The 16778-nt window shown below is 35.3% G+C and overlaps 2 protein-coding genes across 5 annotated transcripts in view; one reads left to right on the top strand and one right to left on the bottom strand.

The window, feature by feature from the left end:
- Positions 1-16778, bottom strand: part of LOC127847823 (dual specificity calcium/calmodulin-dependent 3',5'-cyclic nucleotide phosphodiesterase 1A-like) — a 305382-nt gene that overhangs the window by 17891 nt on the left and 270713 nt on the right. For 2 of the 4 annotated variants that reach the window (XM_052380018.1, XM_052380019.1), the window contains 3 exons: positions 13006-13023; positions 10816-11004; positions 6393-6461 (listed from right to left, as the gene is read on the bottom strand). In XM_052380018.1, coding sequence (XP_052235978.1) covers positions 6393-6461; positions 10816-11004; positions 13006-13023 — 276 coding nt within the window. The remainder of the gene's footprint in view (positions 1-6392; positions 6462-10815; positions 11005-13005; positions 13024-16778) is intronic. The other 2 variants (XM_052380016.1, XM_052380020.1) reach the window with 1 other exon arrangement.
- Positions 51-5714, top strand: LOC127847824 (uncharacterized). Its single transcript, XM_052380021.1, has 5 exons — positions 51-1453; positions 2176-2358; positions 2772-2882; positions 3437-3523; positions 4615-5714. The coding sequence occupies exons 1-5, from the start codon at positions 92-94 to the stop codon at positions 4906-4908; spliced, it is 2037 nt and encodes a 678-aa protein (XP_052235981.1). The 5' UTR covers positions 51-91; the 3' UTR covers positions 4909-5714.

Genomic DNA, 16778 nt, shown 5'->3' with positions numbered 1-16778 from the left:
GATCTTCCGACATTCTCAAGCAGGGCTATGAGACGAATTTATTGACAAGTTTATAAGTTATGTGAAATGCCCAAAGTCAGTCGTTAGACACATGTATTTTAGCCTAACAGGGCATGAAGAAAGTGCCAATTCTTCCAGTGAAAAAGAAATTAATGAAAGGGTGTCGAAGATCATAGGCGCAGATGACTCTCAGTTATTGATTGATTTACGAGCAACTAATGGCTCTGATACATATTATGATGCCTTTTTTGAAGAAATGGGAAAGTTCTTTGAAGAACAGGTTTTACAGGTCAGTGAAAGACGAAAATGTGATGAAATGTATTTGCCATTGGCAATTTCAATAGAGACTTTAAAGAATGACATTTGTAAAAGAGTGCCTGATGGAACACCCATTCCTAGCAATGAAACGATCCGACTGCAGTTTTGTCCCAGTAATCCATTTCATAAGACTGCTTTAAGGTACACTGGTCAGTTCAATGTTAAATTCCGTGTGCAGACACGCCAGGCAAGAGTTTCACATCCTGATTCACACTATGCTGCAAAATACTTTCAGTATATGAAAGAATTTTGTGTGATGTTTAGAGACAGTGCTATGTTCTTATGCATGGACGACAAGGCAATAGTTCCAGTGGGAGAACCAGGAATCCCTATATCAACTGGAGTAAGAGGGCATAACAAGGTTCTAACACCTTCAGAGGGACCTGTATTAGTTGCAACTGACCATGATTTTCATCTTTGCGGTCTTGTTCCTTCAGTTGTTCTTGTCACAGAAATTCCTAGGGACTCGAAAGACAGCTTCTTTTCAGGGGACATGCATGTGACAACAAAAGAAAAGGTATTCAGCCCATCTAGCCCATTTAGACATGCTGCTCAAGTTATTGAACTCGTAAGATTAAATGATGCCTACTCTGCAGATGGATTAAATTTGAGAACCCCAATCATGTGCCTTTATACTGATGGAGGACCGGATCATAGAGTCACTTATGAAACGGTTAAGTTGTCGCTCACTCTTATCTTCATGCATTTAGATTTGGACATGCTAATTGCACTCCGAACGGCACCATCACATAGTTGGACCAACCCAGCTGAACGTTGCATGTCCATTTTAAATTTGGCCTTGCAGCATGTTGCGCTAGACAGAAATGAAATGGAAGAGAAGTATGAACAGATGGTTAAAAACTTGTCTTCTCTAACTGCAGTAAGAAACCAAGCCAGACTAAAAGATGGTCTGAATGAGGCTTTCAAGAAAAGTATGGAACCAGTGGTTGATCTTGTGAACAAACGTTTCTCACAAATGAGCTTGAAAGGAAACCCTGTTAAAACTTTGAAAGGGGTATCAGATGAAGAGATCACATCCATCTTAGATATCACTGGTGTTGGCTTTGGAGCAGATAGTCCAGTAGCCACAGCTGACACAAAAAGCGCTGAATTGAAGAAAAGCAAGCATCTGCAGGTAAAACAAACTAAATTTATTTTTTAAAGAAAAATGCATAGATAATGTCCTGCTTGTCTGGAAATGATATAATAATTGTTGTTCTCAGTAAAATTATATTGATATAACTGTATATTGCCCTCTACTAAAATTGCTTATGGTCACTGGTTACATAATGCATATTTATATTAGTTTTTAATATGTCACTTCCAATTTAAGTATTTGTTTCGCATTAAATTAATATGCGCCAGTGCGTATACTATTATCTGACAGAAAAACAAATAAAGGTTTTTAACATTCAACCTTAAAATATGCATCTGGCACAGGCAAGCAATTTGTCTAGGTTATGGAAAGTTTAACTGTGTCGCTTTCTGAGAAAACTGGGCATAATGCATGTGCGTAAAGTGTCGTCCCAGATTAGCCTGTGTGGACTGCACAGGCTAATCTGGGATGACAATTTATGCACAAGCATTATGTCCAGTTTTCGCAGAACAATACACAATTATTCAATTTTAAAAGTTAAATGTTTACCGGGTAACATTATTCATTTTTTATTAAATATTGGATATTGTGAAGGCTATGCTGTCTTATTAACAATATTAATGAAAACGTGTGTTTATTATATTTTATAATGAAAAATCAACCTATGTATAAAGATACATCTTGTTTAAAAAATGACAAAAAAACAACATGTTATTAATATGGAAGAGGGTCTATAAACATCAGTGTCCTTTCTTCTAAAGGATTTCTTTGAGAGGCATGCAGAATCCAGCCACTACTGCTTCCAGTTAAAGAAGTGTTCATCCGATGAATGTGGCTACTGCTCCGTCAACCCAGTCCGAGATCAGGATGTTTTTGACCGCCTCAGGTTCCTCCCTGAACCAAAGCCTGACGAAAATGGTGAACACTACCTACCATTCAGTGAGGTATATTTATCGCATTTGTATTCCATTATATGACATATTTATTGAATGGATGAAGTTGTGTAAATTACAAATATATTTTGGAAACTTACTTTGGCATTTGAAGGTTGTGTACCTGTGCAAATGGTCAATAGTTACAATTAAATTTGAATAATCAATTTACTCATGTTTACTTCATTGATCTGACAACATATTATGTTCTGCCTTTTGTTTAATAAAAAGGCATAAATATACTTAACTATATACCTTGTTGACATTTTAGTTAACTTAACTTGTCCAGCTGACATGTAGTTAATTTAATGATTTAAATGATAATGTGTGACTATTGTGTTTAGAAACTGGAAGCAACATTTGAGATAAGGTTTAAACATGCCAATTCAATTATATAAATTATAATAACATAATAATAATTCCAGTTGTTTGGGAAAGCCCTGACCCGTGACAAGTACAGACCCTCAACCAGACCATGTGGAACCTATGATGAGGAATTACAAAACCATGATAAAGAGAATCGAGAAATTTTGAGGGTAATGATAATTATAAAATTTTAGAAGCTCGCAAATCACTTAACACTTTATTTCATGTTTATATTATTATATTTAGGTCAAACTGTCAAACCTTATTGTAAGGTCGCCTTGGCAAAGTGGATATGGTGTCCGCCTAGCGACCGAGAGGTCACGGGTTCAATTGCCATAGTAGGAGCGTGCTTTAGATCTCCCCATAGACACCAAGTACTGGTTCTAGTCCCAGGAAAAGGACTCTAGAGCGTTTCAAAAAAGCCTAAGGCTTTCAATGCAATCGAGCTAAAATAAATAGGTTTAAACTAAACCTCATTGAATTACAACTGTGATATTAAAATAAAAATCAGAGAAATATTCCAAGTGCATTTTTGTTGCAGTATACATCCGTTCCTTCTTCCACCTGGCAATTGGCAACACCAAGAGAAAAAGTGATCATGTCAAAATGATATCATGTTGTCAACATTTTTGCAGGCTGGAAATTGAAGCGGGCATTTTGCCATAAAAAGCATTTTAAAAATATTTTTGCTTTCATTACACTATATCTTTCCATGTTGTTTTAGAATGAGAAGCTTCGAGATGCTGTCCTTTGCGGAGAATGTAGCAGGCCAAGATGTGTCTTCAGTCCAAACAAGCTTGACCGACAACAGGTAAACGTTTTGTAAAAATACAATCTACAGCGTGTTTCAACATTATAGGATCATAACATGTTGGTTACATAATTTTTAAGAGTCTAAATTAACATTTAAACATCACAGTTATACACAGTTTGGCAGGATTATAAAAAGACACGTATTGATCCAATAAATTGATATGAATGATACATATTTTTACAGATCAGAAAAAAGCTCTTTGGCTTGTTGGTTTGCAACTTAGAGCCCGAATATTTTTTGTTAATGTCTGATCAAACACGGTATGTGTTAATATATCACCAGATTGACATTGCAAAACATTGTTTTTTATTTCATACCATCAAAGGCCCATTCAAGATATAAATAGTTGTAAAACAAAAAATGCATTGGTAAATGATAATCTTAATATGAAGGAAATGCATTCGTTTTTGCTTTGATTTGAATAGGTTTCAAGTCTAATAATGCTGCAAACACAAAGGTTGGGAGGCAATTTATTGGAGTCACTCTGTCGGTCAATCCTTCTGGCAATTTGTTTGCATGCGAATCACCATGAAGTGTAGATTAACATGACACAATTTTCACACATATTGATTCACTTATTCCTTAGTTACATGTATGTGCTCTTGAACTTATCCAAGACATAGCTGCCATCAATTCCATGTCTATGAAGAGGCTTTGGAGAAGTATTACAGTAATAGAAATTTAGTAATATGGGAAATTTTACTAGCCTGAGTCAGAATTTTCGAGCGAAGCCATTTGTGTACATTTTGTTCAAAATAACAGACACAATTTTTTTTTAATTTTATTTAATCCTTCAAATACATGGCAATTTTCTTCGTACTTTCATCTTTCTGAAAGTAAGCTTCTAATGGCAGTTGATAAAGTTGCTTAAAGTTGCTCAAATTCTTTTTGGAAAAAAAAATAGCGAAAATAAAATTAGAAATTGTTTAATATCTGTTTTATGAGTTTTACAAGCACTTCAGGCTGGTAAAATTGGGAATTTCTAGAAAGCCTGAAAAAAAGACCATAGATTTTTTCTGTTTGGATAGGGCGAATAATGATGACTGTCAATTTTGTGAAAAGCTCCATAACATTTCACTTCCTTGCAGGAGGAATTCTTGCGGAACATTAAGGCATGCCATTTGTATATCTGTGGAGATCAGTTGGAAGATGCACCTGACCTGTATGTTCGGAGATGCGTGACCTGCAGCTCTGAGGTGGAAACAGCTTATTTCTCAGCCAAGTGTCGGCATTACCTACCACCAGTGTGCATCCACTGTGGATCTCCTGACTGTCTGTTAGATGACAACGATGCATATATTGCAGATTTGTATACAAAATATTCCATTGTCAGGCCAATTTGTGTGTCTTGTCGACATTCTGGAAAAGAGGCAAAAACATAGGGCGCCAAGAAGTTTAAAAAAAAACAAAAAGTCAAATGAACTCATTCAAGCCTTCAAAAGTTCTTACTTTGATTTGGTTTGTAAATTAGACCAAAGCAAAAGTATGTGTTTATGATGACCATCATCATCATGTTTATAAATGTTAACATGTTGTGATTGAAAATGAAAAATCATGGATTGGAATAAAGAGCAAATGCTTTAACTTTTAAAAATATTAGTGTTTCGTATTTTCCAGTTTAATTTCTATTTCTACAGATTTTAATTGTTTTGTGTTAAGATTAAAGTTGATACTAGTCATTTGTGATTGCACTTTTCTTGGAAAAGTATGTTTTATTGTAAATTGATGTGTTTTTTAAATAGTCACGCTAAATATTGTTCTACTACTATTGTTATAAATATATATTATAGTACTAGTCATTTAATAAATATACTAGAACTGATACTAGTCGTTTTATGCCCCCGGTAGGGTGGCATATAGCAGTTGAACTGTCCGTCTGTCTGTCCGAAAACTTTAACATTGGCCATACTTTTTGCAATATTGACTTGATATTTGGCATGCATGTGTATCTCATGGAGCTGCACATTTTGAGTGGTGAAAGGTCAAGTTCATGTAAAAAAATAAATATATATTTTCAAAGCGGCGCAGTAGGGGGCATTGTGTTTCTGACAAACACATCTCTTGTTTGGCACTCAAATTAGACAAATATATGTCACTGTGCTATGTTAAAATAAAGGGCTCCTACTAATCACATCTATAAATAGTTTTGATTAAAAGGCATGTGTTTTATATTAAAATAAAATAACTATCTGTTTCTTATTGTTCTTTCATTAGGAAGTTATGTTGTTTTTTACTTTACAAAACTGAAACTTCTCATTTCTAATTTTAACATTGCTAAACTAACCAAAGTAATGCATTTGAGTATAATGTATACTACTATAACCTATGATATTTAGAACTAATACAAATTGAAGATATTTCTTACGCTTGATGTTTAGCATATTATTTATTGTCATGCTATTTAACTTTCATTGACAGAAGACTGAGCTTCTTATATAACTTTGCTAGTGAAAAGTACAGTGTACCATGTTAATATTAAGTAGTCACTACCTGTTGTGAATAAGCAGAATAACTATTGGAGAATATTTTGTTTATCATACTTTAACAAACATTGGACTAGAGTTAAAATAAGTTAGTACTACTAAATGACCTTGTGTTTGTATTTTGAAGATATCATGCATTTATTTGGCAACAAATATCAATTTACAGAGACAATATATCTATTTTTTATTTTTCGCTCTTCGCTCGCCTGTGATTTTTTTAAAAATAGAATAAAAATTAATTTATTTTTATTTCGCTCGCTCGCTCCATTTTTTTTTGGCTAAAATCCGTAGAACAAATCATCAATTTGTTGTGGCCTTATGTGTCTATATTAAGGAAAGTACTGTCCATATCCCCCTTTTCAGTCACATGCTTACCAACATACCTTTTAAAGCAATTCCTTTCCACTGCGTTTTGTTTCTAGTGAGGCATTCTTGCCAGGGACGGCCAACTACTGAAAAGAAAAGATCTGTATGGTTTTAGTGAGTTTTTAGCGCAAATATTAGGCTCTTATTCAAACCCATTAGTTCCTGCTCTATGTTTTACAGAGCTCCTGGATGCAGATGCCAAGCAGATGGGAAAGACCTGAGTGCAGCTGGGGACATTGAACTGAGACGCCTAAAGGAAGCTGGTCGGTGGACAGAACCACATGCAAAGATGAGATGAGATATGATTTTGACTAATGTTAACCCTTATATTGTAAACCCTTATTAAAGTTTATTAAAGTTTAAACCCTTATTATGTATGAAATTTTTATTTCATACATACTTCATAAGTATGTATGAAATAAAAATAGAAATAAAACTTGTTTGTTATAACATGTTGGAAATTTTATAAATAGAGAAAAGAATGTTTTGTAAAAAAAAAAAAATTACTATAAAAAATTACAATAAAAATATTATTTTATTACTTCTGTTATTATTATTATTTTTATTTCCTTTATATTCTTTCGCAAGTTACTCAACTTAATCCTTATCCACCTTTTGCCCCCCACCCCAAACCCCTTCCCCCATGAAGGGTTGTAAAACTCCCCTTACATACAAATCACATGTGCATTTCCCCAGCAGGGTTTGAACCCACAACTCTCAAACCCTCCCAATGCTCTACTTCTAAAGCTATTGAGGATTGTGACAGTTATTGGGTGGAAGATTAATTTATCCTATAAATTAAAAATACATTTTTTTTTTAAAGCAATCACATGACTTTGACTATGGTCATGTGACCACTTTAAAGTCATGTGATTACTATATTTAGGGCTCATTCAATCAAATTAAATCCACATAACCCAATTTAAATACCGCTGAAACCACAATCCAGAATGGTGCAGTGGATAGAACAGTGGACTTCAAAGTTGGAGGAGAGCGGTTCAATCCCAGGGCTGGGTAAGCTTACACTTGTTTATATGAAATATGCAATGTTCTATGGAAAATATGCAATGTTTAATGTGCTGCTATGACAGAAAATATAGAATGACAGATGACTGAAAAAAAACACATAACAAGATACGTTACTTCAGGAAAAAATAATGATAATATCAAAAATATCAAAAAAATGAGTTTATACAGGCACCACCTACTTTTGTTTATATTTTAAAGACACCTAATGTTTTTAAATTTTATAGGATTCTGATTTATTTTTTTTAAAGACTAAACATTCAACATACCAATTTTTATGAATTTCCACCAACAGTTTCAGTTTTTTAAATAGTTGACCACAATTTTGGATGAAACAACTGAAATGTTTCTGCCCCGAATTATTACTTTTTCTTGAGCACTTTGTGTTTAGAATTACAAATCCTTAAGATGCTCAGTTATCTTTTCTAAAATAAAACAGAATTTACATACAAGAAAACAAGATATAAATCTGTTTAAATCTCGGATGACAGAGGCAATTATTTAACTGCCCACACAAAAGCCACAATATTCAAACTCAATAACCCATTTTGGCTTGTGACATAAATTGTCAAAGACATAATATGCAAATGGGATTTCTTTTCAGATTGATGTTTTGCAGTGACTATCCCTATTTGCCAAACATGATTCAGAGGGAGTTACATGAACAAGGTGATAGCATGCAGATGCAGATACAGAAAAAAAAACATAATGCAAAACTTTTCAGAAACAAGGTCTAAACAGAATTTCTAATTCTAAACCATAAATAATTCAACTACCTGTGAAAACATTATCAAATCTATGGGCCATGCTCTGTAAATAAGTGGGTTAATGCATCTGCGTAAAGTGTTAAGTGGGTTAATGCATATGCGTAAAGTGTTAAGTGGGTTAATGCATGTGCGTAGTGTTAAGTGGGTTAATGCATGTGCGTAAAGTGTTTAGTGGGTTAATGCATGTGCGTAAAGTGTTAAGTGGGTTAATGCATGTGCGTTAAGTGTTAAGTGGGTTAATGCATGTGCGTAAAGTGTTAAGTGGGTAAATGCACGTGCATAAAGTGTTAAGTGGGTTAATGCATGTGCGTAAAGTGTTAAGTGGGTTAATGCATGTGCGTAAAGTGTTAAGTGGGTTAATGCATGTGCATAAAGTGTTAAGTGGGTTAATGCATGTGCGTAAAGTGTTAAGTGGGTTAATGCATGTGCATAAAGTGTTAAGTGGGTTAATGCATGTGCATAAAGTGTTAAGTGGGTTAATGCATGTGCGTAAAGTGTTAAGTGGGTTAATGCATGTGCATAAAGTGTTAAGTGGGTTAATGCATGTGCGTAAAGTGTTAAGTGGGTTAATGCATGTGCATAAAGTGTTAAGTGGGTTAATGCATGTGCGTTAATTGTCAAGTGGATTAACACAGGCTTATCTGGGACAACACTTTACATGCATGCATGAAACCCCTTTTTCACAGAGCATGGCTCATATTTTTTAAGATTTACCAGACATTTGTTCTGTGGCCAAAGAATACAGTGCAATTTAACCTCACCTTGTTCTTAACATGAATACCACATTTAATTATTTTATCTCATTTACATGTTCTATTCGAGTTATTGCAGTATTTTGTGTAATTTGACTGTTTGTATCTGTCACATAAATGATGAGCACTGCACAAATTAGGTCATGCAAAATCCTGTTCAACTTTTTGAAAAAGTTTGGATATCATGGTTAATACGCTCTTTTAGTTAAATATGTAAGTTTGCAGATGGACAGTCAGTTGGGCAGACAAACAGACAAAGGGATTGACAAGCTGACATATTGAAAACCTATACCCCAATGAGTGCACCAATGTTCAACCTATACCCCAATGAGTGCACCAATGTTCAACCTATACCCCAATGAGTGCACCAATGTTCAACCTATACCCCAATGAGTGCACCAATGTTCAACCTATACCCCAATGAGTGCACCAATGTTCAACCTATACGCCAATAAGTGCACCAATGTTCAACCTATACCCCAATGAGTGCACCAATGTTCAACCTATACCCCAATGAGTGCACCAATGTTCAACCTATACCCCAATGAGTGCACCAATGTTCAACCTATACCCCAACGAGTGCACCAATGTTCAACCTATACCCCAATGAGTGCACCAATGTTCAACCTATACCCCAATGAGTGCACCAATGTTCAACCTATACCCCAATGAGTGCACCAATGTTCAACCTATACCCCAACGAGTGCACCAATGTTCAACCTATACCCCAATGAGTGCACCAATGTTCAACCTATACCCCAATGAGTGCACCAATGTTCAACCTATACCCCAATGAGTGCACCAATGTTCAACCTATACCCCAATGAGTGCACCAATGTTCAACCTATACCCCAATGAGTGCACCAATGTTCAACCTATACCCCAATGAGTGCACCAATGTTCAACCTATACCCCAATGAGTGCACCAATGTTCAACCTATACCCCAATGAGTGCACCAATGTTCAACCTATACCCCAACGAGTGCACCAATGTTCAACCTATACCCCAATGAGTGCACCAATGTTCAACCTATACCCCAATGAGTGCACCAATGTTCAACCTATACCCCAATGAGTGCACCAATGTTCAACCTATACCCCAATGAGTGCACCAATGTTCAACCTATACCCCAATGAGTGCACCAATGTTCAACCTATACCCCAATGAGTGCACCAATGTTCAACCTATACCCCAATGAGTGCACCAATGTTCAACCTATACCCCAATGAGTGCACCAATGTTCAACCTATACCCAAATGAGTGCACCAATATTCAAGTCATGCACTTCTTCAGCTTAAATACAATATTAAGTTTGGTTCTATTTTCACCACATGTGACACTGCCATTGACCTCTGGTGAACAAGGCGACTTTGTGTATAATTGCAGACAGTATATATTAAAACCCTGAACATTATTTTGAACATTATTTCTTAATTGGTTCTAGAATATTTATATTCTTAAGTCTAAGAAAGTTGAGTAGGTGATTATGGAAACAAGTTTCACTGCTTTTTGAGCAATTGCGGAATCAGATTTGCAGACAGACAAATTTGAGGTTGTGTCCCTTTTTTTGAAGAAATTGTCCTGTTTACAGGAAGTACTGAAAGAACAGGGGTTGGAAGGCAACCATAGCTGAAATGTTTGTTTTTAACCTCTAAGAATACGCATTTTGACCCGTTTGTTGTCCATTAGAAAATATAAAAAAATTAAAGAGCTCTCTTAATTGAATCAAGTTTTGAAGGCTTCATTTCCAACCCTAAGGTACTGATGAGCAGCAAACAGCATAAAACCTACACAGACTGCGAGTTACTCACAGCCTGATTTGGTTTATGCTTCGATCGCATAGAGCCATTTTCAATTTGCTTTGGAGCAGGAAAGCGTTAACACATAATCTCACCAGAGCTGGTAGATTTTGCAGACGAGCTTCTGGAAGAGCCAGAGACGGTCTTCTCCTTGTCGAACACTTCTTCGGAGATGGTCTCGTCGTGGACGCTCACCTGGGACGGGTTGCGCAGCGGCGTGACGATCTTATCCAGCATGTCACCCATCACCGTGAAACTGGGCTCCACTATGAAGTCTATGAAGCCTGCAGTGAGAGAGAGTCAAATAAATTGGAGCCTGACACTCTAATTAGCCTGTGCAGTCTTCACAGACTAATCAGGAACAAAACCTTCCTCTTCAAAAGTTTTGTGTTTGTTTAAAGGATGCAAAAATTTAGTTGAGGCAGAAAGCGTCTTCCCTGGTTAGCCTGTATAAACTGCACAGGCTATTCTGGGAAACTTTACGCATTATTAACCCTGTTTTCAAACATTGGTGCGGCCATCTTTTTCAGCATGTCATCAATCATGTTGAAGCTGGGCTCCACAATTAAGTCTATGAAGCCTGTAGTGAGAGAGAGTGAAATGTATGAAACTGGCTTTGGGTAAACTGTGCTTAACTAATATGTGCTTAAATTGTTGTCCCAGAATAGCCTGTGCAGACCACACAGGCTTATAAGGGATGACACTTTACGATTAAACTGGATTTTCACTGAGATTTCCTCCTAACAAATGACAATTAAAGTGGAACGTGTTGTCCCTGATTATAGCCTGTGTGCACTGTACAGGCTAATCTGGAACGACACTTTACACAAACATGAAACCAAGTTTTCCCAGAAAGAGGCTCATTTTGTTATCACAACATGTCACGCCTTGATTTCTATATGTGTCTTGTTCTGACAAAACTGGGCTTAATGCATGTGCCTAAAGTGCTGTCCCAGATTAGCCTGTGCAGTTCGCACATGTTAATCAGGGACGACACTTTCCGCTTAAACTTGATTTTCAGTAAGAAGGGACTTCCTTCAAACTAAAAATACCATAAAAGCGGAAAGTGTCATCCCTGATAAGCCTGTGTGGACTGCACAGGCTAATCTGGGACGGCACTTTACGCACAAGCATTAAGCCCAGTTTTCTCAGAACAAGACACATATAATGTAATCATTGTTAATAGTTAACAATAGTTTCATCTTAAGCATGTATAATATAGCTTAATGAGCCTTTTCATTTGCTTTTTTGTGTTTTACTGGCCAATCACATTAAGTTATTTGGCTGAAATGACATTGCAACATTAAATGTCATAATGCATTGTAAACTTCTTCCGTTTACATTATGAAATTTTAGAAAAAATTCTTTCAAACATTGTAATGAACAAACACTGTTAAAAATCTTAAATGGAGGTACATTTTCAGATTTACATGAAATGGTTTATAAACCTTATTTTATGTGTCTATGAATATAACAATTTAGTCACAAGAATGGCATTGAAGATGATTTTACTCACTGACAGAGCTAATTTTCACTTCAAGAACTATTATACTTTATGTGTATAAACCTAAAGCAGTCTTAAAATCTCTACAATGAAAAATATCCCTATAATATTTCATTACAAAAAGTTTTGAACAATCCTTTTTTGAGTAACACAACAAAAACAGTTAACCTTGTAATCATCTATAATATTACTAGCATTTGGCTTTTTTAACCCTTTGCATGCTGGGAAATTTGTCATCTGCTAAAATGTCATCTGCTGAATTTCTAAAATTAGCATTTTCTTCGATTTTTTTCACAGAATACTATCAGAATAGCAAACAGTTTGGATCCTGATGAGACGCCACGTTCTGTGGCGTCTCATCTGGATCCAAACTGTTTGCAAAGTCCTTCAAAATTCGGTTCCCGCACTGAAAGAGTTAACAAGTAATACACATAAATAAACTGGAAACTACTGGTAGGGTACAGTTGTGCGTGTTTTTAGTGACATAAGCAGCATTTATGCAAGCACAATAACATTAGAGACATTACTGTATACAAAATCTTCTTCCGTACAAGTCTTTAAAAAAAAATGAAAAGTTTTTATAATGGTTGAACAAGTCTCTTGTTTTATATTATTTTTTATAATGGTTGCACAAATACTTTTCAAATAATTGTCATCACAAACTCCATGGAGTGCAACTGAAGCCATAGTTAAAAGTAGCTCCATATAAGTCGCACTACAAATAGAACTGTAATTTTACCTATTAGTGATTCCACCACTACCAGTAGAACTGTAATTTTACCTATTTGTGATTCCGACACTACAAATAGAATGGTAATTTTACCTATTGGTGATTCCACCACTACAAACAGAATGATAATTTTACGTATTTGTACTTCTGCAACTACACATAGAACTGTAATTTTACCTATAAGTGATTCCACCACTACCAGTAGAACTGTAATTTTACCTTTTTGTGATTCTGCCACTACAAATAGAAATTTAATTTTACCTATTAGTGATTCCACCGCTACAAGCAGAACTGTAACTTAAATTACCTATTTGTGATTCCACCACTACAAATAGAATGGTAATTATACCTTTTTGTGATTCCACAACTACATATTGAATGGTAATTTAACCTATTTGAGATTCTGCCACTACAATTAGAATGGTAATTTTATCTATTTGTGATTTCGCCACTACAAATAGAATGGTAATTTTACCTATTTGTGATTCCACCACTACAAATAGAATGGTAATTTTACCTATTTGTGATTCCGCCACTACAAATAGAATGGTAATTTTACCTTTTTGTGATTCCACCACTACAAATAGAATGGTAATTTTACCTTTTTGTGATTCTGCCACTACAAATATAATGGTAATTTTACCTATTTGTGATTCCACCACTACAATTAGAATGGTAATTTAACCTATTTGTGATTTTGCCACTACAAATAGAATGGTAATTTTACCTATTTGTGATTCCACCACTACAAATAGAATGGTAATTTTACCTATTTGTGATTCCACCACTACAAATAGAATGGTAATTTTACCTTTTTGTGATTCCACAACTACAAATAGAATGGTAATTTTACCTTTTTGTGATTCTGCCACTACAAATATAATGGTAATTTTACCTATTTGTGATTCCAACACTACAAAAAGAATGGTAATTTAACCTTTTTGTGATTCTGCCACTACAAATGTAATGGTAATTTTACCTATTTGTGATTCCACCACTACAATTTAGTGTTTTTCCCAGGCCATTTTAGCGTGGCGAAAAGCCACGCCGCCCTCCCGGATCGCCATGCTGCCCTTTTTAAAGGCAAATTTCGCCACGCGCCCTTTTTTTCAAAGGCAAATTTCGCCACGAAATTTGCCTTACGATCTAACTTGGTCCGCAAAATCAGCTTCCTTGATTGTCTGTGACGCTCCGACTGTGCTTGATTTACTCGAGAGGCGTCAACGTCTAATAAACTATATTTAATTGAGCAGATTTAATCTATAACAGTGCTCGATTAGGTCTTACTGGCTGCCCCAAAGCTGTGAATTAGTCATGCGTGAATAACCCCGTGTCAGTATCAATCGATAATGCCGGAGGCTATGTTATACCAAGCGCACTTTTCGCTCGGCAATGTGTACTCCTCCACGATATAATCATTACTTCGGAGACATTTGATGAAAAACTCGATGTTATTCTTGTGGCAATTGTGCTTTGCATGCATTATTCAGTTATATCAAAACATATTTTTTTACGCATAATTACTTTTAAATTCACAAACAAATTTATTCTTTATCGATTTCGTCTTTAAGATAATTAGATCTAATTATTGAAATAATTACCGAGACGTATACCAATTTAACAAAATACTAATCGCGTATACGATTTAACGTTGCTATGCGCACCTGTCACTTACATCATTTGACATTTTATCAACATGGCGGACTATACAGAATTAAATTGTGACTCGGCAAAAATGGCAAATAACGTCGTAAGCGATCGAACTAACGATGGAGATTATACATTAAGAAGGAATAAATGAAATGTCTGTGATAATCAACGATGCATAAAAATGTTTTAGATAGCAACAACATAATTTATTTATTTGTAATCTACTCGGTGGATGTATGTCACGGAAACGAGTGTTTGCATATTGTTAGAGATCAATTTACTCGCAATGTTATTTTAAACATCTGTCGAGATTATTGTTAGAAAATGGGATAAGACAAACATGGTTTAATTTATATGTTAGTTGATCTGTGTATAATCAGATTCATATGCATATATTGCTTTATTATGTTTGTCGTGCTGTACAGTTTATTGAAACAGCATGGAACTTAAATGTTCATTGCAAGGTAAATATATTAATATAAATCATAGTAAGTTAAATTCATCTATTACCATTAAATGTGCTTGTTTATATGTTATTTTTTCCACAACTGCTTCGTGGAGCAAATAACATGGAACGTTTTTGCCCTTTTTTGCCTAAACTGCGCGCTAAAATGCCCTTTTTGAAAGTAATGCGCCATGCCCCTTTGCCCTCCTGGGAAAAACACTACAATTAGAATGGTAATTTAACCTATTTGTGATTTTGCCACTACAAATAGAATGGTAACTTTACCTTTTTTGTTATTTTGCCACTACAAATAGAATGGTAACTTTACCTTTTTGTGATTCTGCCACTATAAATAGAATGGTAATTTTACCTATTTGTGATTCCACCACTACAAATAGAATGGTAATTTTACCTTTTTGTGATTCTGCCACTACAAATATAATGGTAATTTTACCTATTTGTGATTCTGCCACTACAAATAGAAATGTAATTTTACCTACAGTCAAAACTGACATAACGGCCACCTGAATTTACCGGTCACCTGCAGACAACGGTCAGTCTGGAATCCCCCCGACGAAAAACACTCTATATTACACCTGAATTTAACGGCCACCTGTCCATAACGGCCAACGGCCACTATATTTAACTCCGAAATTCATGTTAGAACTGAAATCAACGGTCACGCGTCAGTCGTCTCGAGTCTCAAAAATTAAAAACACTGAACATCATTTGTACGTCTATTTTGCGGTTAAAGCGTTTGATAGCGGTAATTGCCTTTGATATAACAAAAGCGGCCCGCTGCGAGTAAACAAATAATAAGGTGTTGAGAAGGTTTGTTTTCCGGGGATAATTGTGGGCGTTTCTTCCACAGAAAATATGTCAGAGTTTTTGACACGTTTAAAGTAATAATCACTTATTATATGACCGCTAATTAGTACATTGTACTTACAACATTGAGTATCGATTTTAAAATAGCATTTTCGGATCATTCTTTAAAAGAGCTTTCTAGCGTTCACAACACTTTTAAAAGCAATCGGAATAATAAATCACGGAATAACAATAAGTGGTAAACTTAAGTTCCTCACATTAGAGGAGCGAGTCAAATGTTTGAAACTATTTGCATCTGGAAAAAGTTCGCGTGTAATAGCAAGTGAGCTCTGTGTTGGACGTACGCAAGTATAGAGTGTGCTTAAGCGTAAGTGAGAAATTATGGAGAAGTATGAATCAAATGCAAATGTGAGTTTGAAGCGTTGTATTTTGTATGAGGTTGTTGAATTAAAATGCTTTTTGTGTGATGTTTGCGTACGAATAAATTTTAACAAACTTTTTGCGTCTTTTTCTTTAAATTAGAACGGTACAATATCACAGTACTATCGGTTTATGAAAGCGAATCCGCTTTTTAGACTTGTACGGACGTGACGTAAACGGCACGTCACAAGTTTTATTAACTGAATGATCGAGATGCATGAGTTAACAATGATACTAGCGTTGATAAATTTATTGCTTTAGTTTAATAACAATATGAAATTAAATCAATCTATAAGATGTTATTATGTATTATTCAATGTAAGTAAATTCTGTTATCATGTTTAGTTAACGGCAATGAGCATCTGTTTAACACTGTATGCAAACGACTGGGTGGGGTAACGAGGTAGCACTCCTACCAACTGACAAACCATCTTAAAATTGTGATCCGAATTCAACGGTCACCTGTGGACAACGGTCACTT

The sequence above is a fragment of the Dreissena polymorpha genome, chromosome 10 (genome assembly GCF_020536995.1).
Source record: "Dreissena polymorpha isolate Duluth1 chromosome 10, UMN_Dpol_1.0, whole genome shotgun sequence".
NCBI classification, from domain to species: domain Eukaryota; kingdom Metazoa; phylum Mollusca; class Bivalvia; order Myida; family Dreissenidae; genus Dreissena; species Dreissena polymorpha.
Note: the sequence above shows the minus strand (reverse complement) of the source record. Positions and strands in the feature narration are given on the sequence as shown.